General features: G+C 47.3%; 8 protein-coding genes across 8 annotated transcripts; 5 read left to right on the forward strand and 3 right to left on the reverse strand.

The window, feature by feature from the left end:
* Positions 1-496: 496 nt before the first annotated feature.
* On the reverse strand, positions 497-4,549 carry C8R40DRAFT_1264914 (uncharacterized protein). The gene is made up of 4 exons (XM_046233900.1): positions 4,498-4,549; positions 4,130-4,447; positions 2,288-4,063; positions 497-2,232 (listed from the first exon to the last, which is right to left on the reverse strand). The coding sequence occupies exons 2-4, from the start codon at positions 4,289-4,291 to the stop codon at positions 817-819; spliced, it is 3,354 nt and encodes a 1,117-aa protein (XP_046087046.1). The 5' UTR covers positions 4,292-4,447; positions 4,498-4,549; the 3' UTR covers positions 497-816.
* Positions 4,550-5,137: 588 nt separating this feature from the next.
* On the forward strand, positions 5,138-5,741 carry C8R40DRAFT_1170083 (uncharacterized protein; the record flags this gene model as incomplete). Its single annotated transcript, XM_046231476.1, has 3 exons — positions 5,138-5,223; positions 5,298-5,401; positions 5,473-5,741. The coding sequence occupies 3 exons, from the start codon at positions 5,138-5,140 to the stop codon at positions 5,739-5,741; spliced, it is 459 nt and encodes a 152-aa protein (XP_046087047.1).
* Positions 5,742-6,423: 682 nt separating this feature from the next.
* On the forward strand, positions 6,424-8,634 carry C8R40DRAFT_171339 (uncharacterized protein). The gene is made up of 2 exons (XM_046234240.1): positions 6,424-6,579; positions 6,658-8,634. Exon 2 carries the CDS (start codon positions 6,658-6,660, stop codon positions 8,467-8,469), a length of 1,812 nt encoding a protein of 603 aa, XP_046087048.1. The 5' UTR covers positions 6,424-6,579; the 3' UTR covers positions 8,470-8,634.
* Positions 8,635-9,059: 425 nt separating this feature from the next.
* C8R40DRAFT_1102018 (uncharacterized protein) lies at positions 9,060-10,323 on the reverse strand. The gene is made up of 7 exons (XM_046227976.1): positions 10,113-10,323; positions 10,031-10,058; positions 9,918-9,968; positions 9,703-9,773; positions 9,461-9,546; positions 9,174-9,411; positions 9,060-9,119 (listed from the first exon to the last, which is right to left on the reverse strand). Exons 1-6 carry the CDS (start codon positions 10,203-10,205, stop codon positions 9,399-9,401), a joined length of 342 nt encoding a protein of 113 aa, XP_046087049.1. The 5' UTR covers positions 10,206-10,323; the 3' UTR covers positions 9,060-9,119; positions 9,174-9,398.
* A 276-nt stretch (positions 10,324-10,599) lies between these two features.
* Positions 10,600-11,418, forward strand: C8R40DRAFT_1043765 (uncharacterized protein; the record flags this gene model as incomplete). The annotated part of the gene is made up of 3 exons (XM_046224189.1): positions 10,600-10,807; positions 10,865-11,086; positions 11,153-11,418. The coding sequence occupies 3 exons, from the start codon at positions 10,600-10,602 to the stop codon at positions 11,416-11,418; spliced, it is 696 nt and encodes a 231-aa protein (XP_046087050.1).
* A 1,409-nt stretch (positions 11,419-12,827) lies between these two features.
* On the reverse strand, positions 12,828-13,813 carry C8R40DRAFT_1043712 (peptidase A4 family-domain-containing protein; the record flags this gene model as incomplete). Its single annotated transcript, XM_046224187.1, has 3 exons — positions 12,828-13,220; positions 13,341-13,523; positions 13,589-13,813. 3 exons carry the CDS (start codon positions 13,811-13,813, stop codon positions 12,828-12,830), a joined length of 801 nt encoding a protein of 266 aa, XP_046087051.1.
* Positions 13,814-16,136: 2,323 nt separating this feature from the next.
* On the forward strand, positions 16,137-19,337 carry C8R40DRAFT_1043713 (uncharacterized protein; the record flags this gene model as incomplete). The annotated part of the gene is given in 11 exon segments (XM_046224188.1): positions 16,137-16,345; positions 16,393-16,481; positions 16,497-16,792; positions 16,930-17,376; positions 17,429-17,569; positions 17,627-18,016; positions 18,075-18,315; positions 18,369-18,465; positions 18,525-18,675; positions 18,740-19,255; positions 19,314-19,337. 11 exon segments carry the CDS (start codon positions 16,137-16,139, stop codon positions 19,335-19,337), a joined length of 2,601 nt encoding a protein of 866 aa, XP_046087052.1.
* Positions 19,338-19,495: 158 nt separating this feature from the next.
* C8R40DRAFT_171687 (uncharacterized protein) lies at positions 19,496-24,038 on the forward strand. Its single transcript, XM_046234241.1, has 7 exons — positions 19,496-20,579; positions 20,629-22,534; positions 22,583-22,707; positions 22,758-23,337; positions 23,392-23,481; positions 23,557-23,672; positions 23,722-24,038. The coding sequence occupies exons 1-6, from the start codon at positions 19,695-19,697 to the stop codon at positions 23,598-23,600; spliced, it is 3,630 nt and encodes a 1,209-aa protein (XP_046087053.1). The 5' UTR covers positions 19,496-19,694; the 3' UTR covers positions 23,601-23,672; positions 23,722-24,038.
* Positions 24,039-24,125: the final 87 nt, after the last annotated feature.

Consider the following 24,125-nt stretch of genomic DNA (forward strand, 5'->3'; position numbering starts at 1 on the left):
TATAGGAAGGTAGTAAGGAGGAATATGATAGGTAAGGAAGCAAAATCAGGCAAGGCATGACATTACCCCCCTCTTTAACACCTGAGCCCTCCAAGGTTCCAGGAGTAATGATGCACAGTTGAGTTCCATGTAACAGATATATACTTGCCCAGCATAGTTGTCAAACAAAATTTGTGACGTTCAGCAAGGGTTGCCAACCGGAGCTATAGTGAGGAGCTCATTGTCAAATGGAAACTTGACTATCAGTAGAGATCCCCACATAGCAGTCGTAGGATGGGTATATACCTGGAGGAGTGCCCAGCATACTTGTTGAACAGAAACTCAACGTTAGCAAGGGTCACCATACCGGAGCTATAGCAGGGAGGTCCTATCAGCAGAAATCCCCACATAGCAGTCATAGGCTTCCTCACGGTCCACATAGAAATAACAGTTACAGAAAACTCCCCCATAATGGTAGAAGGTCCCATAGAAAAGGTTTCAGTGTGAAGGGGACAGTGACAGGAGCAGGGTGGATTTGAGTCCCCTGCCTATTTCCTTTGTTATTGTGACATCATCCACACAAGGCAAAATAATTACTCTTCATGATAAGTACATAGTATGTATGCTCTATGAGTAGTCCGGACTATTGTAACAATTTTTGCTGATGAGGATGTGCTGGTATCGCTCATGATAAGTAATCATTAGTATCGCGTGCGTGTATGTGAACAAGGGCAAGACTGAAAGGAACACGGGAAAAATATAAAGAACCGGATCGTCCACGAGAGATGAAGGAACCAGGAGCAAGAGAGCGTAAAAGGCTCACTTGACTCGACTCACTCACTCAACAACCTTGACTACCGCCGTTCCCCCATTACTCAATGGTCCGTTTGCGACAAAAATCCGCGGAGTCCGTTCGAAAGGCACTACTCTTTCATCATCATCATTATCATTGGCCTCGTCATTTCCCTCGCTTTTACTTCCACCAATCCAAGGCCTCACACCCTCACTCATCGCCATCTTAACAACAGCACCCAAACTGTCCCTTATATCCTCCCCTTCCCAATCAACATCCTGCGCAACGCTCACCCAAGCATACCCGACTTTACCATTGCCGTTCGCACCCTTCTTGACCGGAGATCGGTTCGATCCATCTTTCGTTGTTGTTGCATTGTGCGTGTTCTTCATGGACCTCAACCCCGCTCTAAAATGATCGCTAGCAGTGGGAATTGGACGGCTAGGGGTATCGCCAACAAGAGTGGTAAATTGACCTGTCCCCCCAGGATGAGATTGATTTCCAGGTAAAGGCGAAGCATCGTTATTCTTGTCTTTCTTTTTTCTCCTGCCAAGTAAGCTTGGCTTTATTTCAGATGACGAAGAGATAGAAGGAAAGATTGAATCTGGAGAGGGAGATGGAACACCTGTGTTCCTTAATAATCTTTCCGAGGCTTCCCATATTTCTTTCCCTCCTACGGTATCCAGGACTGCATCGAAGACGTCCCCGTCCTCAACGAGCCGCTCAATAACCCGGACGACAGCTGCAACTCCATCCTCGCATCCTCCTCCTCCTCCTTCAGGGTCAGAACCTCCACCATCATCAAACACCACCTCCTCCGCACCCCATCTCCTCACTCTCCTCTCAACACTCTCCATATACACCCTCTCCTCCCTCGACCCTTCCTCAACCAACTCTGGATCACGTAGAAACGAAGCATGAACACATACTCTCCATCCACGTTTCACTAGCATCTGCACAGCTATCGCACCTACACCATCGTGTCCGCGCAAAACAAGAGCGCGGCGACGACGACTGCCTTCCTCGTGCTCGTTAATACGCCTTGGAGAAGGAGAGAAATTTCCAGGTTCGGCAGAGCTCGGCATCGGTTTACCGAATGCGTAAGCGAGGGTCCGGACAGCTCGATAAGCAAAGATGCCACATAAAGGTAAGAGTGCGTATTCTTCGAGGGTGAGTGGTGGCGGGTCGAGATTTAGATTTGGAGGTCGGCCGGGTCGAGAGAGGGAGGATGCACGGGAGGGTGAAGAGTTTGAACGTGAATGTGAAGATAGATGGGAGGCAGAGGCAGAGGAGGAAGAGGCTTGCCGATGAGAGTGTTTGGCTCCGCGTGTGGGTGGTAGTGGTGTTTCGGAAAATTCTGACACTGAGTCAGCGAGGGGGGACACAAAGGGGATTGTGGGGTGAGGTATCCGATGAACTCGATGGCGATCCGCTACGATGAATTCCTGCAATGCACCACACTGAAGAAGGGCCAACTCAGATACACTAAACTTAAACGTACAAACACACACACACCTTTCTTACATCCAATAGCCCCACAACCCATTCCCCCTTCCGCACAACATCTTCACTAACATCCCATCCACACTCCAACACCCTCCCAACGAAACTGCGGCCTGGTATATACCCAACATCAGGATCTATCGAGTGTACCCCCACGGAACTTTTTCGGCCGAGAGAATTATTATCGCTCTCAGACCGTTTGTGCTTCCTAGCACTCACACTCCGAAATAAGCTTGGTCTAGTACTCGATGACGTGTTCTTTGTACCCTCTTTTTCGCTTGTTCTTTGACTAGGGATGTTAAATCGTGGATTTCTTCCTTCTTCTACTCTGGAATGCACAACACCAGCAAGTTTTGCATCGATCCCATCCACCGCTACAGCCCATACTTGTACCAGCACACCTCCGCCTGGGATATAATCCGGAGGTCGACGATAACTCGTAAAATTCAAAACTGCATCAACGCCGGCTTTCCCTGACCGGAACCTAGAACTAGCAGTAGTCCCAAGTTCATCCAGTGGCGAAACAGTAACACTTCCTTTTGCCGCAGAAACACTCCGGCTACGCGCTCTATTGAGTAAATTCCCAAGTCCAAAAACACCACTCTTCATATTCCCTGCTAGTCCTTTAGTAACCTCGACTGTAGCCATCGTCGTTTGTGCGATCCCACTCCGTGTCAGATCGATTTTGCCATCTGCGCCTCCGACAACGCTAACACGTTTGCTGGGATTGGGAGTAAATGCTGGTTGGGGAGCACGGGGAAGGGTGAGAGAGGTGTATCCGGGTGTACCGGACGATGGAATTGATGGAACATATGATGTACTGGAAGCGAAAGATGATAAAGAGTGAACGGAATCGGGCAAAAGACGCCGCGCGGAAGTGATAGGTGGGAGATGTTCCAATGATCTAGACTTTCTTCGTGACAGCGGCTTCGTGGAAAGATTGTTCTGTCGTCTCAATGAGTTGGATGGTCGTGGACGAGCAGAAGAAGAGGTAGAATGGGTTCTAAGACGTTCTGAGGGTGAAGCAGCAACAGCTGCAGCGGAACGAAGACTGCCTTGACTTGGGTGATGTGCAGATTCTCTGTCCTCGTCTTCTTCTTCAAGCAAAGCAGTCATGCTCGACATTATACTATAGTGCGCAGTGATACCAACAGACTTGGACCTAATCTTTGGTCTTGGACGAGGCCTAGGAAGCGGAGGCTGGGGTACGATTTTCGGAGGTAACTGAGCAATGTAATAACTCGTGGATGCAACGGTGTTGTTATTAGCAGATGGTTTGGACTTTCTCTTGGTTGATAGTTTAGCAGATGGAGGAGCAAGCCATCGTACATCCTTTGCCCAGTCTTCGTCTGTATAAGTCAAAGACGGCTGTTTCGTACGATCTGGATTTGACCGCCTAGCAGATTTCGTGACATAATCAATGTCATGGCCAGTATCTGAGACGTTCGGAGTGGTGATAAAAGTAGAGTCGGATAATGGACTAGAATCTAGAGAGAATATAGAATGGCCGTCAAGAGAATTGGATGAGATAGAGGTCGTTGTTGAGCGGGGAGTAAACGGTGTTCTGGTCGCTATAGCCGAATCATTATCAACATTCGGTGGTAGATCCAACTGGTTGACCAAAGGCGCCATTGGAGAAGTATCTGGTGTATAGAAAATATCTTCTTCAGAGCCTGAATCCTTGTCGTCAAGTTGACCGTCAAGACAAAGTTTGGAATCAATGACGTGCGATTCAACAGATACAATTTCAGCGGTGGTGGACAATCTATTTTTTCTTCCCATCACGGTCTATATGTATGTTTTATCAGGCACTTTTATTTAACATTTCTTGGAAGTAAGAAGAAACAAACTGACTGTGGGTATAGTTTGGTGTTCTGGAAGATCAGACGTCTTCTGGGCTGCTGAGGCCACGCGGAGCATATGGGCTTTGGTAGAATGATAGTCCCTGTCCTGAGGGAAAGTATATGTCTGTGACGGTCTGCCCAGCAGCGTCTGAAGAATAGTTGGCTTGGTCATCGTTGTGAACGACGACGGAAATAACGCCGAAGAAGAACGAAGAAATTTAAGTCTAAGTTTAAAGTTTCCGTCATGGAGCACTTAGCAGTGTGGTGTAAAGTGATCGGCTCCCGCCATCATGATTATGTCAGCACCGTTGGATGTAAGCGCAAATATGTGCGTTTCTCTCTTCCTCTCAAGTTGAACTTACAAGCCTGTTTCCTCAGAACACCGTTACTCTAATCATAAATGCGCGGGTTAAGCATGCCTGTAGAACTGCTCTTCTTCTTCTATTTTTGCTCAACAATATGCTGTGATTCATACTGTACGTCTATGTCAACGGCGAACGCGGAACAACAGAGAACTACGCAAGGAGAAAGTATGTCGCATTGTCATAATTATTGAGCCAACGCAAACATAATATCGACTGACACTGGAGAGTGATATCGATCCCTAACTTCTAGAAAGTACCATGGCAAACAACGAGCTACAACGAGGCGTTCCATCAAAGTACACCTTCCAACGAGAGTCGAGGTTGAACACATCTTAGGCTCGATGATATACTTTTGGTATGGTACGCAAATTACACCTGTACTATCGAAGTCTGTTAAGGTACGGACCGGGCACAAACGAAAATTCAAGGCTAAATGGTTAACGGTCATGGTATGGGCATACGTTGCATTAAGTACACGCTCTCAGTATCTATTCGTTTTTTTTTCGAGGTCAAGAATATGCTATATTCAATCCAAATCATATAAACGATCGAAGGGCAGAGAAGGATTTCTCGTATATAAATCGAAGAAAATTCTTCAAGCTTCCGGGCATTGTGGACAACTTCCTGTAGCCGATATCAATCAAATGACCCATATGGACCGTCAGGCGTCCACATCTCCGATCGTCTCAGTACCCTCCTTCGATGGCCTTTTACCTCCTGTTGATATTATCCCACTTCGGTCAGTCAAATTGCAGGCTCTTATTGTTCCCCAATCAAAATTACCTGTTCTTAAGGAGCTTACCTTTCTCCTAGTGTTCCTTTGTCTCCCTTTTTCCTCTATACCCAGCTCCGAGCTGTGAATTCCCATTCCCAGTATCGCCTGGATGACCACAGAGATGGCCTCAATGATGCTGGCTGTAAGTACCTTAGGCCTGTCATACCAGCATCCTTTATAAGGGCCCAAATTGAAGGACATAAGTATGGCCAGTTCCTCCAGAGTCCGCATTCATCGTATATCGTAAATCCATATCGTCTGGGGAACGAAACAAAGAACTTAAAATAACATACTTTGCTGAGTATGAAGCATTCTTCAATATTCTTCAGGGCCAACCGTGGTCTTCACAGCAGCAGCTTTCCGAAATCCGGTTGGTAGGCTCCGATGGATTCGGGGGGCTCCCTGGTGACTGGCCATTTTTGGCTTGGACATTGGACGTCTGGGCACTGAGCTTGGGCCTCTCTCCTCCTAGCTTGAGATAAGCCTGAGAACGGTAAGGGTCCACTTCCACTAGTAAATCTATCACCGAGTCTCCCGGGTTCTACTCCGGAGCTGTTCTTTTTTACGAATATTTTTATAGGTCCCCAGTAGGTGCTTGTCCGAATCCATACTCGACGCCACCCAAAAAAGAACAGAGACAAAAGGAATCCTCTGTACATGACATCTTCCTAGTACTTAGGGTACGCGATTTCGACGCACTCACTCATGGAGCAGTATCTCAGCCATCGCAATCGCAATCTCATTGTTCTCTAACTGACTCCCAGCTGCTCAGCCCCAGCGCTCGCGTGTTTCCTGATCCCAAGAAGTCTACATAAGTACTTTGACATCGTCCGTGCTTTGGTCCACATGCGAAAACGTCGTCGGGGCAAAAAATTCGATTACCAAATTTGGTCGGATGGTCCAAGTTGCCACCATTGTTCCAATATTTTTCCCATTACTAAATATCACCGCCATCTCATTTGCCATCTCATTGGATCTCATTTCAGCGCTCATTGTAGAAGATCGTAAACTGGATTGTCCCAGAACGAGGAGAGTCGGGATGTGATTATATGGAAAACCGATGTGATAGAAACATTGAACCACTCTTTCTGGCAACGGTAAGCAAGGTGGCCAGCCATTGCTCTTGGACACGAACAAACGAACGAGCCAACTAGTCAGGGTCCCCCGCCTTTGGCCTGTATATAAATCCACAACATTCTAGAGACGGATTTCTACTCTCTTGTCATCTTCACTCTCTAGTTCACACTCTTATCATCTCGTTCGCCAAAAATTCTCTGGTTAACTTTCTGTGGGGTTTTTTCAATAAATTTTTTTACATTGGTATGTCCCATTGCTATTTTTTTCACCATCTTATCAGAGTCCAACCCAAATGTCATTTTCTTTTCTTTCGTTCCCCAGATGTCTTTTCTACAGCCTTATCCTGGCATGGATGACTGTAGTCCAAGCCTTGAGCAATCCGCTTCCTTCTCAACAAATTCGAAAAGCATTACTCACAGGGGGGAGCCCAAATGCGATTCGATCTCATTATTGGAGGCGCCGAGCTGTGAGGGTCTCAAGGAGAACATTCCTAGTAGTACCAACACCGATTCATATCTCTCCGATTGTTCTGGAGAAGTATCAGCTCTGAACAATTTCTTCGACCCTAATAGCCTATTTGGAGGATTTAACACCATGGGCGAGATGGATATCTCACCTCCTCCCATGCCGGATTTCTTGGCAAGTCCGCAGGCTGCATCCAGTACCTCTGCTAGTACCTTCGAAATTGAGCGTGGCGCCTCTCCTTCTACTTCATCTGAATCCCACCATAGCATACCTGACAATTTGTGGGATTCTGCACCAGCTGTAAATGGTGGGAGTGACGTTGAGCTAGCCACATCTCAAGAGGACAACAGCGTCACTTCCAGCGATCATACTCCTTCTACGTCCAACTACCCCGAGCTTTTTGGGGAATATGATTCGTCTCTACCAGCTGTGGACCTTTCACTCCCACGTCCACTTCTACACTCATCCATTACGGCCCACTCTGGATGTGGTTTTGTTCTTGACCCTTTGTTAATCGATCACCACGCTGCTCCCCCAGTCCATTCGGGCGTCCAAGGACCATATCCAGGCCCCGAGTCAAGTCCACACATTGACATTCCCTCTGCCCTCACTTTCGTCAATACCAATGTAGGTGTTAGCCCAGCTTTTGTCGGTTTGGGCGTAAATCAGGCCGGAAACGAATCTCCTACTGGGCAAACTTCCTCCTTTGGAAACGAGAGCTTTTTTGAGAATCCTATAACTCCTTCGAGAGCCCCTGTGGAACGATCTCACTTCGCTCATCAGGAGGTTGCACCTCTGGCGATAAGACACTCTCCCCTAACAGGGGCAACGCCGTTCAATCCCGATGGTACCCAAACAGGCTACACACCCGTTGTGCAATCTACGCATTACCAGTCCATGTCGGGTCCCTGTTTAAATCCAAATGGTCCAGAAATGGGTCTTAGTACTGTCGCTCAGTTGAACCCTCAGCCTCCCCCCGCCTCACATCACCCTTATATATTCGGATTTCCGAAAGCCGAGCCCACACTCAATTACGAGTCGATCTCTCCTCACCCGCACTGGAACCAAATCGCTTTTCAGTTCGGTGTCGCACCTCCACCTCCTGCTACCATCATCCGTTCTCGATCCCGGGAGCTTGTTGTCCAAGCTGGTCTCAAATGGGACCACGACAAAGGTCCTTTGATTCTTCCTGACCTCGGCTACCTTCCTCAGCCAGACATATTTCCCCCGGTGATAAAAACTGTAATGGACACCTACTTCAACCATATCATTAGGCCGCCACCCACTGCCGACCACTATATCCTCTGGTGGAACGCTGTTTGGATTTCAAAACAGTTTGTGCTGAAGGTCCAGCAGCAACAACAAGCCACATCCGTGGGGACAGCCATTTCCTCTGAGCGTCGATCATTTCGCGGGAACCCTCCGTCTGGCACAACTCGTCGTAAAACTCCGACGTCGCAGAATCATCCTGATCCACAATCTACTAGTCCCGTCCATAATTCTTCAATTCAGCTCCCAACGGCTTCGCAGCCGTCTGCTGAAGATCTCGCTAAAATGAAGCCCTTTAGTATCTTCATAACGGAAACTGGCCGGCCAAGGGGACGTGCGGCCACAATCTCGGATGAGCGTTCCAAAAAGTTGAAGAAAGCTCGTCCAGCCCCGTATTAGAGGCTACTATCGTCTGCCTTACAAATTCCGAGTCCGTTGTAATGTTTTCCAAGTTGTTTTGTTTTCTACTACTTATCTGCTCTCGTAATGTCTCTTTGCTTTTTTTTGGGTCTTAATACTCGTGTCCTCTCGCCTCGATCCATGTCTTTTCCTCCTTAGTACGATATCGTCCCCGGACTGTATTCATCTCTGATCAGTAATCGCTGTTCCCTCTGTCTATTTTACTATTTAGTTGTCTCATGCATCTTCATGTTATCTTAGGGTATGTATGTATCTAGCCTTGTAAAAATACTGTACATGTTGTCATCTCCTGGGCCTTGCAATGTAAATTTAATATGTAGATTGCGATGTCTCCCAGTCGTTTCCCGCCAACCAGTTATCAACGGTATGCCCATCATTCCTTACGAGCGCCCGATAATAACTAGGCTCCACTGTCGTGGACCACACCTTGCTTGGTAAATATTGTACATCTAAAACACGGCGCGCACAGGGCACGCCGCGAGTGGGTACAGGGCCTCCATATGTTCTGAATGTCATGTAGATGGAGAATGGGCAAGTTGTTGTGGAAGCTTCAAAACACAACAAGTTCAAAGTGTGCCTGCACATCAAAAATGTTCAATTCCAGGGTAGAATAGACCTTGCAAGCAAGGTAATTGGAATCGGAACAATGACTCAGAGGGTACTCAAAATTACTGGTATGTAGGCGTCCCGGCGAGATCGAACATTCTGAAGGATGGATAGAGTACATTCGGAGTTCAATCGAGACGATACAGGTAACACGATTTAAAATCAAATCCTAAAGGTCTACGTGCGTAGCGAGTGCTATGAGTGTGCTTGCGCACATAAAAGACATTCTAATCGAACACCACAATCTCGGTGCAGGGTTTCTGCCTCAAAACAATTCGGGACAAACAACTTGGGGAACTCGTTCATCGGCCATATCTGTGAGTAAGATCAGGTGAATTGATGGAAGAGAAAATCAAGAACGTACCTTTGTAACTCCCACTCTCTGTTGTCCAAAGGACAGACGTTCCTTGTCTTGAGCCAGCGCGATATGCAGTGAAAGTGGAAGGCATGCTATAGAATAGAAGTTTGTGTTGCATCGTGATCAGTGAGGGAAACCCAAAATCAAGTAGATCCCAGAAGATGGATTCCAGGTATTTCAGAGGAATTACATATCAAAAAAGCAGTCAATGAAACAAGTGAAGAGGGGAATAGATTGGGAGCACGCACATTACAGATACCCCACGCAGCAGTGCACTCCTCGCTTGTAGCGGACACCTGATTCGCTTGGCATTCAATGCCTACGAAATTCGAAAAACATTAAAGGATAGGATATGCGGTATTAACAGCGAAGGGAATCGGAAGTGGAGGATTAAAAGAAGTGCGAAATACGATTAGTGGGCGCATAGCTTTGAGGAGTAACGTGAAGCAGGAAGAGAACATACACAAGTCCATGATATGGTTTCGGCAAATGGCACAGTTTTCTACGACGATATCTAATGAAACGAGGCTGATCAACGGATTATTCTAGTACGTAGAAAAAGTAGGATGGACTTGCCCCAAGCCCACAGCGACACGGCATTCCACTAAGTGTTTGACGGTCAGTCTACACTTCAGAAAAGCGTATAAGCAGGTAATACCTTCTTGACTTCGAAGCGCGCTTTGCCACCATCGACTTTGCCCTCCTTGGGTTCTTTCTTGACTGGAGGATCGACATCCATGGCTTCAGACATTTCTTGATACAATTGGGTATTAGGTGCTTTGATAAACAGTTCTTCAGGATTACTGAAGATCACGATCGTTGATGCTGTGGTGCTCAATGAAGAGGGTAATGGTAAGCACCGCCAAGCTAGTCCTTTTCACGTGATGCTGTATTAGACATTTTTTAAAAGCACCATCTTGAAGATGATATCCCGAAATACCTCATCTCCGCCTCGGACGAGAGAAAGATATACTGGAGAAGCCGATGCACAATCCTCAAAAATATCACAACTGCTACCAGGGACTGACGAAGAATTGAATGCTCATGACGGCGAAGAAGTAGAGGAACACCAGGTGGAGGAAGAGGAGGAGGAGGAAGACGGCGGTGATACCGGCTCTGAGCTGGAAGGTGACCTGAACGGTGGCATGGGTCAAGGCATGGATCCTCAAGGTTTTGCTGGTCCGAAGATTGTCAAGCCTCTAACTACGGAGGCGCTTGCCGCGTATAAAGCAGCACAAGACCGTGCAGGAGTCATTTACATTTCTCGAATACCCCCAGGCATGCGACCATCGAAAGTCAGGCATCTCATGAGCTCACACGGGGAAGTTGGTAGAGTTTACTTGCAGCAAGAAGGTGCGATAAACTGTTTCAAAAAAAGTAGTTCTGATACTTATATCTCTGTGACTGCAGATGCAAAACGAGCGTATCTCAGACGCAAATACACCTCTACCAAGAAACCCCATTTTACGGAAGGCTGGGTAGAATTCATAGACAAAAAGGTCGCGCGGAGTGTAGCAGAGATGCTGAATGCTCAGCCAATCGGTGGTAAAAAAGGAACTCGGTGGAGAGATGATGTCTGGACTATGAAATATCTGCCCAAGTTCAAATGGAGCATGCTCACTGAACAAGTCGGTACGTATCTCAAGATTATTCGTTTGTACGATCCTCGGAAGAATGCCTATGCTTATTCGTCTCTAGCGCACGAGGCCGCAATTCACACAGCTAAATTGCGTGTTGAGCTATCGCAATCGAGGTCCGAACAGCGAGACTATATGCGGAATGTAGAATTAGCTCGGGTGCTCGAGAAACGCTCCCAGCGAAAGAAGGAACAGGGTGAGGAGATGGTACTCAAACCACTATCTCGCACAAACAAGCGATCGTCTGAAGTCGAGGGAGATGTTGCAAGAAAGCGTCATCGAGACAACGAGGATGGATTAGACACAGTTCTTGGTAGCATATTCTGATCGTACACTCTGAATCTAAGTGTTGAACGAATATGGACATAAGGCCAAAGCAGGCGATACGAGTCCGGTCAGGTACACTTCGTAAAAAAGATTTTGTTTCAAGCTCTTACAGGGTTTTGCATAATTCCGTGAAAACAGGGTTTTTTTTTCCTACTTCGGTCCGATTTTTGAATGTTCCGGACCCAACTTTGATGTCGACCCGACGTGGCAACAACGACCACCCGCTCAACATCCCGACACACTGTTATTACATTAGTGCCTCTTAATTGTTAGAAAACTTCAATATATGACAGCAGCCTCTCAATGCTAAGCTTTTTAGTCAATACCTGCTGGATCCTGTTCTTTTTGCAGCTATTCCAGTAAATTTTAGGTGCATGTACATCGTGAGGAGACAGTGTGCAGAGGTATGGCGCTGTTACTGGGCACGACGCCAAGCAGTCAGCTGTCAGGCCGGAGATCTCGGTCGAAGTCGCTTATGGGCGGTCCGGTAAAAAAAAATTTCCCATTTTCACGGAATTATGCAAAGGGCTGTAAAGGCATTTCCGAAGTGATTTTTTGAAGAATTTTCAAACTCCACTGGCATGATAGTACGTATGGCGGATGATTTTATTTAAATCAAGTGGGTTTGAAACCCCCCCGCCCTCAGCTTTCTTAGCCTTTCTATGATATGCTGAGGGTGAGTCCGTTATGTATACATATACTTTTGTCACTTCTAACGTTACTTATTCATTTGTTAGTTAACTTGTTTGATAGGTATACATTATACAACGAGCTTTCTACGATACGCTGAGGTTAACAGGACCCCCCAAAATACCATATGGACCTGGGTACCGATCCGGACAAATTTTCATGCTTTTTGGGCTCTGACCCGGGGCATTTTTTGAGAAATTTCCGGGAAACTTTGATACCATGTATGGACAAAATGTATATATTTTTGATGGTCCTTGATCCCATGTCCGGACATGGGCGCCTCGGGCTGGTGAGCTTATGTTTGTGAAGTGAGGAATCTTATTGACAACTTGAATGATCTCACATTTCTAGTCTGCACAAGGGTTATCCAGCCCTCCGAGTTTCAGAAGAAATTTTTGTAAAAATAATAAATTTTCATACATTTTTCTTGCTCCGGCCCGGCTGGGACCTTGATACCATGTCCGGACAAGCCCCGAATTTTTTTGACATACCTGGGGCAAAATCCGGACAAAATTCGACCATTTGTCCGCACAAATTTAGCCAATTTTCAGAATTGTCGGTACCCAGGTTCATATAGTACTTTGGGGGGTCCTAGGTTAACTCGTTTGATACTAACAAATGCCCAGCGCATTTTCTCGGATTCACGAGTTACCATACTAAACAACATTCTTCATTTGAGAAATTTACATACACATAACAAAAATTTCAAGCCTTTAGGCTTAGGCGTATACAACAGTGACGGTGCTTCCACTTTGGGAAACTGTAGTCAAGACCTTGTTGCTCTGCTCAATCTCGATAAGTGTGGAACCAGCAGGGGTAACTGTGCCAGAACTCGTCGTCGCAGAGGCACCCGTGAATTCAATGGTCCCAAAGTTGGCGAACGGAACCAATGAGCAACTGCTACCTTCACATTCCTCGAAGTCCTCGACGATCCATTCGGCGTTGGTCTCACACAGTTTGGCAGAGGACGAAACAGTCTTGGAGACGGTGGTCCCTTTGGAGTTGTTTTCGATGGTCAAAGTGCCTTCTGAAGTGCTGATGACAGTGGCGGTGACGGTCACAGAGTCACCAGCAGAGAAGGAGATCCCGGAGAAGTCAACGGAGGCCGCAGGCTGTATAAAGTCATTAATTTATTAGAAAGAGCGACGAGAGGGACGTTAGATCTTACGTAGAACTCATACCTAGGAAACAGAAATGATATCAATTTTGGAAGATGGAAAACAAGTCAACACATACCAGCCGTCGTAAGAGACAGAAGATCCGGTAACACAAAAATCGACACCAGTCTGCAAAATAGCAGTGTCACAGGTATCACCGTCGATTCCAACCCAGGCGGTAGCGCATTCCTCGCTACTTCCACCAGTAGACTTGGGGGTCGGGACAGTGAAGGTACCAGTGACGGACTTGTAGGTCGCCTATTCGAACCTCAGAATATTAGCAACCAGGCTTCAGTAAGAATCAAACTGAGGATAATCCTCACAGTGCTAGCCACCAAAACAGCACCTGCCCAGTTAGAGCTGAACTCAACATAGGAGGCATTCGAGACCTCTGAGGTCGGGCTGGTGATGCGGTCCACAGGCTTGCTCTGGCGGGTAGCACCGGAGCGACGAGCTCGGCGAGAGGCCGCGCGTTCCTTGCTGGTAGGAATAGCAAAGGCAGCAGAGGCAAGGAGAGCCTGGACGAGGAAAGCAGTAGTAAACATCATCGTAGCAGCAGAGGACAGAGGATGGCAGGTAGCAGACAGTAGACGAGTGCTAAAAGCAAATGCGCTGAATTTACTAGCTTCGACCCAGCGCTTTTATACCAGACTCCCCAGATTTCGGGGTGTAGCAGGGTTTGGTCTATTGCGGTACTCCATAGCCTTCTCGAGAAGGTTTCCTGGCGACAAAATCATATGCAGAACCCTGCGGGACCGCAACGTGCAACAATTGATAGCTCCTGATTGAAATTTTGAGAAGCACATCGATGAATCCTGAAGAGTGTGAGTACTCCATGCGCTTCGAAGGAGATAAGCCATTGCAGATGAGCTTCAGAAATTTAATCGAGAGGAAGTGTACATATGGTTTATTATTGGCAGCATTCTACGAAGATTTTTGGATCCGGATGACACTCCAACAATTGGTTGAGGTCACTTACCTTTATCATCGTTCGATTGTCAAGCACCGGATACACAGGTTGAGCGACAAAGCGAAGATGGTGACGGATAGATGGAGTCCTCCCTGACCTTGTGCTTGCCTCCTTAACGTCCATGTGTAGTTCGGACGTAGCAGCGATATGAGAAAGTGTATGTACTGCTCGAAGTAATGAAGAAAGCCTCCCGGAATCTCTACCCAACTGATTGTGAGATAGTGTGTTTCAGGCCGCTATTTGGGTCAAGCCGTGACATATTTCATGCTCGGGAGCTCGAAGCGCTGGTCCTATATAGCGTCCTCGACGGCGTATCAGTGCCGAATCGGGAATTTGAGGACCATGCGCGGGGAAAGAAAAAAAGGCATTCTTGCGCTTCCGAGTAGTCCATCACGAATCGAGACCGGAACCTTAGTGTAATTGAGGACAATCGGCCGGAGAAGTTCAATGAGAAATTCCGAAAGCCTGATCAAGACGTGTTTGTGATAGTATCATAAATTAACTCCAGACTTGCCCCTCTGAACATTTGGGAAACAGAAGCGAAGTTCTTCTCGATTGGATCATGTGCTACTCCGAATCAAGAAAATGAGTTTTCAGTATTCTTTTGAAGGAATTCTGATCAATGAAGAATAGACTAAAAGGGTGAACAAAGGCAAAGGCTCAACCTGGGTTCAGCCTCCATAGGTAGAGTTTTGCACGATAAACATGATAAACGAAGCTCAGCATTGAGAGCTTGGAGCGTGCGCTCTATCCATTGTCATCGCTTGTCAATCATGCCATATCTATTGATAAGATAAGATTCGCTCAACCGAGCTCACTGGGGAATGTAGAGAGCACTAACGAGTGCTCTTAACTAGAGGATGAGGTTTTGCCTGGGGCGCAGCCCCGCTCGGGTGGGAAAACACACGAAAAGCGGTTTGGCTGAGCCTGGAGCGTCTTTGTCAGAAGACTGGACACTTGAGTGAAAGAGGGAAGGGAGGGTGGGATCACAAAACGATCTTGAGTGAGTTTCGACGATGAGAGCGTAGTTCAAAAGCGGTAAGCGCCCGCTCTCATCGCCACATCTTATCTTATCCTCTGAGAAGACAGCTCTGCTGCCTTCTCTCGGACTGGATTGCAGCATCGGTTCGGTAAGGAATGCACAACAGTCTCGCAAGTCACAATACGTACCTCACTACGTTTCATGCGAGCATGGCTAGTATACCCACGATTACGAACTTCAGGTGAAAAGCTGAAATTTCCAACAGCCGATTCAGATGATTTCTATCTCGGCATAGATAAATTTGCAACAGTAGGCAACAGTTCGACTGCTCTGGACTAGATAACTCCCAGCAAATTGTGCTTCGATTAATCAAGGTAAGTTTCGTACGTCCATTTCAGATAGTGGGGCGTAATCGGTACGTTCGTGAGTTTTGCTGGCAGTCGTTTTGTGACAACACTCGATGGTGATGATCAGCTAGGAAGGATCAGCACTGATCAGCTCGAGTCTAGGGTGAGTCTGGGGTGAGTTCCTTTCCAGTGTGGTTTCAGTGCTATACAAATCCAAAGCGTACTTTGGGGCACCCAGCCGAACATTGTTCTGGTAGAGCTTCCTGGGGCCTATTACGAGTAGACATCGACCCAAGAAAAACGCAAGTCGAAGTTTTGAAGCCGAGACGGTGTAAGATTTAGTTTAGCCGCTGCGGCGGGGTCGGCGTCGGAGTTTCAAACTATACGTGATCCTAACTTTCGACTACCTGTCCTCTTCATCCCGACCATCTGCGTATTGAACCGTACGCTGTGTTCGAGATCCGTAATAGGTCTGTGCTTCACTATGCTCGACCTCTCCTCGTCTCAGGCTCTGATAAGCCTTTCCTTCCCTTCCTCTTCTCTTTCTTTTCTCTTTTATTGAAGAATTAAGGATGTCCTATCCCATTCCTTCTCGGCGCTCTCGTTCGCGCTCACCGAGAGGCCCATATCAACCGAAAAACGTGTACGAATACCCTCCTGAACTAGGAGCTCGCGACTGGGATGGTTATGACAAGGATCGTGCCTGGGCTGCGTATGACAGAGAGAGAGCTGGGTTTGACTATGGGCGCAGAGGAAGGAGCCGTAGTCCTGATGACTGTATGTACACTTCTTGGTTGCGTTTGAAGTGCTAACGACTGTTTTAGACAGCAGAAAACGACGACGTTCGCCCTCTCCATACGAGAGAGACCGTTACGATCCGCGACCTCGCTACAATGACGACTTTGGTTTGAATTATCGTCTTTTGTTATGAGTTTATTTAACCATCCTCATAGATGCTCATTCTCGAGGTTACGCCAATTCTTCACCAAGACGGGGACATTCACAACAGTTTCCCGCTCGCCGTCCTCCCCCGGACCCGCACACGTTTGATTATCCAGCGAACTTACGTCAGTATGCAGAGTGGTTCCGATACTTTTTCCCAAACCAGGCCACGGACGAAGATAATGCTGACAAGGCTGCTGAACAAGAGGCAGGCGACGGCTCAAAACCACGCAATGGCATCAGATCCAAATGGGAAAAATACAAGAAGGACTTTGCTGCGAATCAGGTTCGTGTCTATTTTTATTTTAAGTTCTGATAGCAGTGCGTCGTCCTATAGCCCGCTTTTCGCTCATTTCTATTGTTCTGCATTGTTCAAACGTTCTGATGTATATAATACTGAATCGGTTTGTTTCTGTAATGTAGCTTCACACCATGTTTGAGCATCATAAAAAATCTCCATGGTTCTGGGAAAAGTACGATCCTGCTCCCGAGTTCCAAAAGCTCCGTCAGAGAGTAAGAAAGGAAGGATGGAAAGGCAGACTGAATACGTTCTTACTCGACCTCGAGACGGGCAAATATGACCCAGACATGAATGAGTCAGTCGATGCGAATGAATCGACTGGAAGTAAGGATGCTAATGGGGAAGAACTTCACATTGATGGGCTTGGAGAAGCTTTGAAGCCTTCTGGTGACGATGATATTCCGTTCCACATGGATGCCGAAGATGAAGTTGGGGCGGACACAAATGGGAAATCGGCTAGTGATAACAGGCGTTGGAACAACGCTGAGGAAATTGCTGTTCCACCAGAGGGTAATCAGGTCATGATCCGAACTATTCCTCCGGATATTGGTCGCGTAAAGTTGGAAGATGTGAGCTTTCTACTTGCTGCTCATTCAATATTGCAACTTATGTGCTCTCTAGTCGTGCAAATCCATTCCTGGCTATGTCTATCTTGCTCTTGGTGACCCATTACAAAAACGAAATTACTATCGCGCAGGGTGGTTGCGGTTCACTGAAGATGCGGACATGACTGTGGTGATGTCTGAGTTGCAGGACCGAAGAGTGAGTACTAGAGTTTTGGGCCTGTCAAATCTCACGGCTTGCTAAAATAACTGGTAGATCGAGGGCTTCAAGTTGCATGTATCTCACACCATGAAGCCTTTCGTCAACAAGATACGTGTCACACCAGATGTCGCTAGTAGGCCTGAACGTATGGAGAAGGATCTTGCCAATACAAAGATACTCGCTGGCTTGCTTGAAGAGGAGGCCGCGGTCTTACGCAAGTTCAAGCCAAGCAAAGATAACACGCAACCTAAGCCTGAAGGAGCAGACGATGTTCCTATGGAAGAAAATAATCCCGAGACTGCTGATGTAGACGTTGAAGAAGAAGAAGAGCCTCAAGAACGAGGGTCAGACGCCGTCGAACGACGGATCGAGAAAGTCATGGCGGAATTAAGAGATCAAGGATTGGTGGATGTTGGAAATGAGGAAGCGTATGAAACTAAAAGGGTACCATTGATCGTTTTCTTGACATTTTCCCCCACTCATGAGATCATCTCCTCCTCAGACTGAAGTATCATTGGATCTGTATCTTGCATACTTGCGGGCTGCGTACCACGCGTGTTACTACTGCTCTGTTGTTACCGATCACCTCGAAGAGTTGCAGCGAAAGTGCCTGAAACACGTGAGGAAGCCATTGCCCAAGGTATCGACGTCAAGTGAGGCCAAAGTAACGACTGAGGGTGAAGATGATGAGAAACTTGCTGCAGAGAAGGATCCAAAGAAGGAATCCAGAGGGAGAAATGACCGTGGTGGTATGTTTCTATCATTCATATCTTCTATCGTTGCTTATGATAAATAGATGATCGTTGGCTTGACTGGTTGGATCAAAAAGTTGCGCTTCTGATCAATCGCAATGGGGTTGACCCCCGAGATTACGGAGGGAAGAGCTACGATGAGTGAGTGTTACCGTTCGTGAATGTTTTCAACATGTGGAGTGATGAATTTTGTCTGTAAGAGAGCTTTCAAAAGTAGTTGAGCCTCACATCAAGCAAGAGGATGAAGGAAAATTCCGGTGCAGGACCTGTCAAAAGCTATTCAAAGCTACGTCTTTTGTAGAGAAGCATATTGCGAACAAGCATCCTGAGCTTGTTAAATCCCTTGAAGATGTATATCAATCTTTTCATGCAATGATGCATCTAATGTACTCATTGAGTGTCTCCACCTACACAGATACCATATTTCAACAACTTTGCTCTAGACCCGCACAGGATTCAGCCATTTGTTCACCCACCAACAGTCGTGGGCAATAGCACGCAAGCTCCACCACAGGCTTTTGGCATTCAAACGCCCATGAATGCTTTTGGCGATTACGGACGAATGCCTTACCCTCCTGCAAGCTATCCACCCCCTGGGAATGGTTACTGGGGTGACTACGGCAAAGGTTTATATGATGGCTACCCTCCGAGCCTCTCTCAACGACGAGACGACAGCAACAGTCGAAGACTGAGTGAGCGTATCAGTAACTTCGTTGCTGACATTCCTGCGAATGCGGGTCTCCCGCCGAAACCTCCTGCGGCGTTGGACTCGGCTTTGAATGCGGGTAATAGTAACGGAGTACGTCGACGCAATACTAGTGGTCAGGTATCAGCCGGTCCACCGCCCCCGCCTCCGCCAGATGCAAAGGAAGATCCGCGAGCCGCTGCTGGTCGTCGTGTTAGTTACCATGACATGGACTTGGTTGCCGAGGTATGTTTTATCTGTGGCTTTCGGGTGAACATCTCAATCGCTTACTTCCTGTTCGTAGGGCGATGTCGAGCTGACTTATTGATGATGCTTACTGAATATTTCTTCCTGTTCTCTTTATATGAAACTGGGATCTGATATATGTACTAAAAAGTCTTTACGCTGTTTTCTTTACATACCTAGCAAAAGAATGCTGAGAATATACATTAACAATTAACAACATAAAACTGAGATTGTTGTTTGGCGTCATTTGAATTTAGTCTATGTAATTATCAGGCGCCCAGGCGCCCAAGCGCTCACTCTATTCCTTCCCTCTTTGTCCGACCTCGCACCTCTTTCGACTTTTCTTGGGTGAAAGGTTTAAAAAGTAAACCTGTTCGCGGTGGAATCTTCTTGGCTGTCATAGTCTCCTATCGGATCATCCTGGGGCGCTTTGAATGTCATGCTACCTTCGAACTCAGGCAAATTAACGGAGGCTGGACCTTCATTGGCAGGGGAAGCCGATGGGGAGCACTTGGTGCAAGATGCCGTCGTCCTCGACATGGCACCGTTCAATAAGTTTAGCATAATCTCCCCATCTGAACCGAGCCGACCCATTTCGACACCAACTTCTTCAGACAGACCAGCATTGAGCTCTTCGGATTCAGGAGGAGACAGTTCAGATGATGATGACTCGGGTCAAGAGAGGGAAAATGGAGACACCTTTGATGCCAATCACTCACCATCTATTCCTCGACTACGACCAATTCTACCAGGCCCACCAATACAGAATCATCCTCGTTTTTCCCGTGCCTTCTCTCTTCCACTTCCCTCACAACTTGGCCATTTGAAACACCCTCACAGATCTTCATTATCTTCGCTGATGAAACCCATTCATTCCGAGCCCGTCTCACCGCAATCGCACCCGTTCACCGAGTTGTCTCTTGAACTCGCTGATTCGGTGCAAACGGTCATTCAAACGATGCTTCAAATCAGCCCTGCACAACTCTTAGATCCTGCAAAGGAACAGTTCTCTGCATGCGCTTTGTCTGTTCCGACGCCGTCCATGTCGGCCATGTTCACTGCCATGAAGAATCTAAATTACATTGCTGCAAACATGGTCGAATTTGCTGCGGAAAAGCAGCATTCGGAAAGTACGCCACCGTCCTCTTCTTCCAAGAAACACGATGATTTCGACATTGGAGAGCTTTTGCAGTGCACCGGTGATGCGCTAAGTGCATCTGCTGCTCAGGTGGGTGTAGATTTAGTGTTGTTTCATGGAGATGTGGCTTTAAGGCATGTATGGGTACGGGGGGATGAATCCGGAATGCGTTATCTTCTGTCACTAGTAAGCTGCGCTCGAATCCATCTCTGCTACTGACCCACATTCTATGTAGCTCATAACTCAGGTCCTTACCACATGCCAGAGAGGCGACACCATCGAAATTGGCCTTTTCGTTAATCGTTCACCATCTACCCGAAGACAAAATTCTTCATCTTCTGACTCTGTTGACGCCGACGTGCTGAGGTCCACTGCCTTGCATTTGGAAGGCGAAGGCCCGTTTCATTGCACAATAGAAATATTCCACAGGTTTTCACCTGCCAGCACTTCGGAGGGCCTCTCACGACACGAACCTTCGTTTACATCCCTCAATCTCCGGCGACTATTGGTTACAGTTGGCGCCACCTTATCGGAATACAAACCGAGTTTTGATGGCCCCCTGAAGATAGGGCATAGTTGCCGATTGTCGTTCGTCCTCGATGGCGGGATATCGCCCCAGCAAACACCCGCCACCGTTACTGAAGATAATAGCATTTCCACTAGTGAACCTACACTTGAGCAACTCTCAACATTTGTTGACAGCCTCAAGGGGAAAAAGGTACATCTGTACGCTAGCTCAAAGGGATCTTTTGCCCATCATCTGACGAGCTATCTGACCGCTTGGGGTATGGATGTCAGTCACATTCCGTCAGAAGGCGGTGTGGAAAATGCTCTTGAGCAACCTCCAAGTCCTACTGCGACATCGAATATCGAAGGCTACATGCCTTCTGGCATACCCCCGAAAATGGAACTTCCACAACAACCCAAATCTCAACCTGCTTCTTTCATCTTCATTGATGATGACGTGAATATTCTTAAGGATCGTGTTCAGGCTATCAAAGAAGAACAGGTATATCCTCTGCATTTAAATTCCAGGAAACGACCATCACTTGCTGCACACCATCGACCTCGATCGTCTCCCCAAGTCGTTCGTATGTCTGCGGGTGCAAACGCTGCCCCGGTCGTTATCTTGCATTTCACCAGTCTTGCAAACTATAAAGTGACGAAAGATGTAGTGCAGTCTGTGCTCAATTCGTATAGAGGTACATTATTGCCCCTCCCGGAGATCATGGTTGTACCGAAACCTGCTGGTCCCCGGCGTTTTTTGACGCTACTTCACACCGCGGTAACCAAACCCGTTGTCGATCCATTCTTTTCGCCTATCGCTACAACTCCAAACAGTCCATATACGATCGGAGGCGGTTCTTTCTTTTCGCCACAACATCACCACAGTGGCAGTCCAAGGACACCTTCTGTTCACCGTCCTTCGGGCTCCCGTTCCAATTCGGACCGGTCATCGAGGTCCGTCAACAACATTCTTGAAAATCATGTCAATCTTCCACCGTCGCCGTTGAGCATGCAGGAGTCTTCAGAGTACTTCTCGGAGACTGTTTCTAGACTTGGAGAGACCTCGGTGAAGCTTGGTGATACTGCGCGCGCGGGAGTCATTCTCCAGAGTCCCGATGGCCAACCGACCGGAATATTCTTTTCACCTCGTGCGGAGAAAACGAATATGTTCTCTAGTTATGGAATGGAGAGAGATCGTGGACATCTTTCTGTTGTGTCAGGAACGAGACGATCTTCATCGTCAGTCGAAGGACCTCCGGTCACATTCTCTTCTTTGCATCTAGATCATGCAGCTTCTGCAGAGTCCTCTCCGCGTTCTAGTGGGATTAGAGTGAATGTTCAAATTCCGTCTCGCCAAAACTCGAGAAGCACTATGTCGCCGCATACCGATACGTCCGAGGCTCCTCATTCAGAGCCGCAAACTCCTAGGAAAACTAGTATCGATTTTGGTTCACGGAAAGGAATGTTACATGTCTCGCCCCCCGGCTCGCCACTAGTTGACTCGACTGCAATCCGAAATACTCGACGCTCGAAATTGGATAGCAAAGGTTTATCTCCCATAGTGACTGGTAAGAAGGGCAAGTCTCCCGCCGAAGGAAACATAGTTCCACCTATCAGTGTTTTGATTGTCGATGGTATGAAATTCACGCTTTTCAGGGCTTCCAACTAACTCCAAGTAACAGATAATCCTATCAATCGCACTATCCTTTCGACCTTCATGAAGAAGAATAAAATCAAGTACGACGTCGCGTCGAACGGCAAAGAAGCAGTAGAAAAGTGGAAGACTGGAGAGTTTCATTTAATATTGGTAAATTCTTATCGGCAAGTTGATTGGTGCTGTAGCTGATTTAATCGCAGATGGATATTCAAATGCCAGTTATGGACGGGATTGACGCGACACGAGCGATTCGTAACATTGAGAGGGTCAATTCCGGTTACATACAACCATCTCCGTCTGTTGAATTGGAGGAACTGTTTTCTGCACTATCAGACGATACAGACTCGAGAACCTCTGCTGCTTCACCTTATCGTTCTTCGGTCATCATTGTGGCTTTGACAGCCTCATCTCTACAAAGTGATCGTATTGCTGCTCTCGCAGCAGGATGCAATGATTTTCTGACCAAGCCGGTCTCGTTGCAGTGGCTAAACAACAAGTTGATAGAGTGGGGATCCATCAAAGCTCTTTCAATGTATGCCGATATGACCACGGAAGCTGTTAAGACGCAAACCGATCAGGCCAAAAACATTGCTGACCGCTTACATGTACCCAAGGGCCGGAAGACACCTCCCTCCCCTCCTGCCCCGAAGTCTCCTGCTGTGCTACCCACTACACATGTGCCCTCGCCTACATCTGCTCCAGCTCAGAGTCCTTCACCTCGTTCTGGTACCTCATCTGCTATGTGGAGTCCTCCTCAGGCGTCGGCTGTGATCTCTTTTCGTGCGCACCTCGGTCTCAAATCTCCTGAGCAACATGATTCTCAAAATCTCCCAGATGAATCAACGCCTACTACGGTTTGTCCCCCGTCTGCTGCCACCGGTATATCATCTTCTTTGCAACCGCCGTCTTCGGAGAACTTAAATGGTGTGTTGCTTTCTCCTCGATTTAGTTCTTGTCTTTCTCTATAATATGCTCACTATTTGTTCAAGGTTTTATTAGCAATAGACCGAGATTTGATCCCAACGCTTCGACTAGCACGCTGAAACAAGGTGATATCTTCCGTTTGAAGAGTGGCGAAGTGGCTTCCTCAGATAATGTTCGTGAAAGCGGATCTAGTATGTCTCATTATCCTTTCAATGGTTTTCTAGTTTAACGACTTTTTAGCTTCTTCAGTGTCACGTTCACCCTCTCCAACCACACCAGCTACGCCCGGTTCTCCTTTGCTTCCGGCAACAATGGGGGACGACGAGAAGAGTAAGGTTGCGGACACCCAAGACGCAGCTAACCTGAGGTTGGAATTGAACGTTCCCGGAGGATGCATAGAGCTATATACCCAAAGTGGTAACGTGCGTGAGGATTCTGTGGTGGTGCCGCCATGACGGGATTGGGCGGCCTTTGGATGGATCGAGCTACTGTGGCTTTTCCTGATCTGTCAGAGGGTTGCCCAGTTCTGGCGCATTCAAATCCCTTCGAGCAAAAAGAAGCTCTAGTAACAGGCGTGTAAATTCTGAGTTGTCTATGCTTATCCTATCGTCATTCAATTTCTATCATCTCAATGTACACTGGCC

The sequence above is a fragment of the Lentinula edodes genome (assembly GCF_021015755.1).
Source record: "Lentinula edodes strain Le(Bin) 0899 ss11 chromosome Unknown C8R40scaffold_15, whole genome shotgun sequence".
Lineage (NCBI taxonomy): Eukaryota > Fungi > Basidiomycota > Agaricomycetes > Agaricales > Omphalotaceae > Lentinula > Lentinula edodes.

Bases quoted from the DNA above. Each gene is read 5' to 3' on its own strand.
- C8R40DRAFT_1102018 (XM_046227976.1), bottom strand. From the start codon at position 10,205: ATGTCTGAAGCCATGGATGTCGATCCTCCAGTCAAGAAAGAACCCAAG. The intron at 9,774-9,917 runs GTATGTTCTCTT...CGAATTTCGTAG, and splicing joins AAACCATATCATGGACTTGT to GCATTGAATGCCAAGCGAAT. The intron at 9,547-9,702 runs GTGCGTGCTCCC...TCTATTCTATAG, and splicing joins CTGCGTGGGGTATCTGTAAT to CATGCCTTCCACTTTCACTG.
- C8R40DRAFT_1264914 (XM_046233900.1), bottom strand. From the start codon at position 4,291: ATGACCAAGCCAACTATTCTTCAGACGCTGCTGGGCAGACCGTCACAG. The intron at 4,064-4,129 runs GTCAGTTTGTTT...ACATACATATAG, and splicing joins AACACCAAACTATACCCACA to ACCGTGATGGGAAGAAAAAA. The intron at 2,233-2,287 runs GTGTGTGTGTGT...GCCCTTCTTCAG, and splicing joins GGCTATTGGATGTAAGAAAG to TGTGGTGCATTGCAGGAATT.
- C8R40DRAFT_171339 (XM_046234240.1), top strand. From the start codon at position 6,658: ATGTCTTTTCTACAGCCTTATCCTGGCATGGATGACTGTAGTCCAAGC.
- C8R40DRAFT_171687 (XM_046234241.1), top strand. From the start codon at position 19,695: ATGCTACCTTCGAACTCAGGCAAATTAACGGAGGCTGGACCTTCATTG. The intron at 22,708-22,757 runs GTAAATTCTTAT...ATTTAATCGCAG, and splicing joins GAGAGTTTCATTTAATATTG to ATGGATATTCAAATGCCAGT. The intron at 23,338-23,391 runs GTGCGCACCTCG...AAAATCTCCCAG, and splicing joins GTCGGCTGTGATCTCTTTTC to ATGAATCAACGCCTACTACG.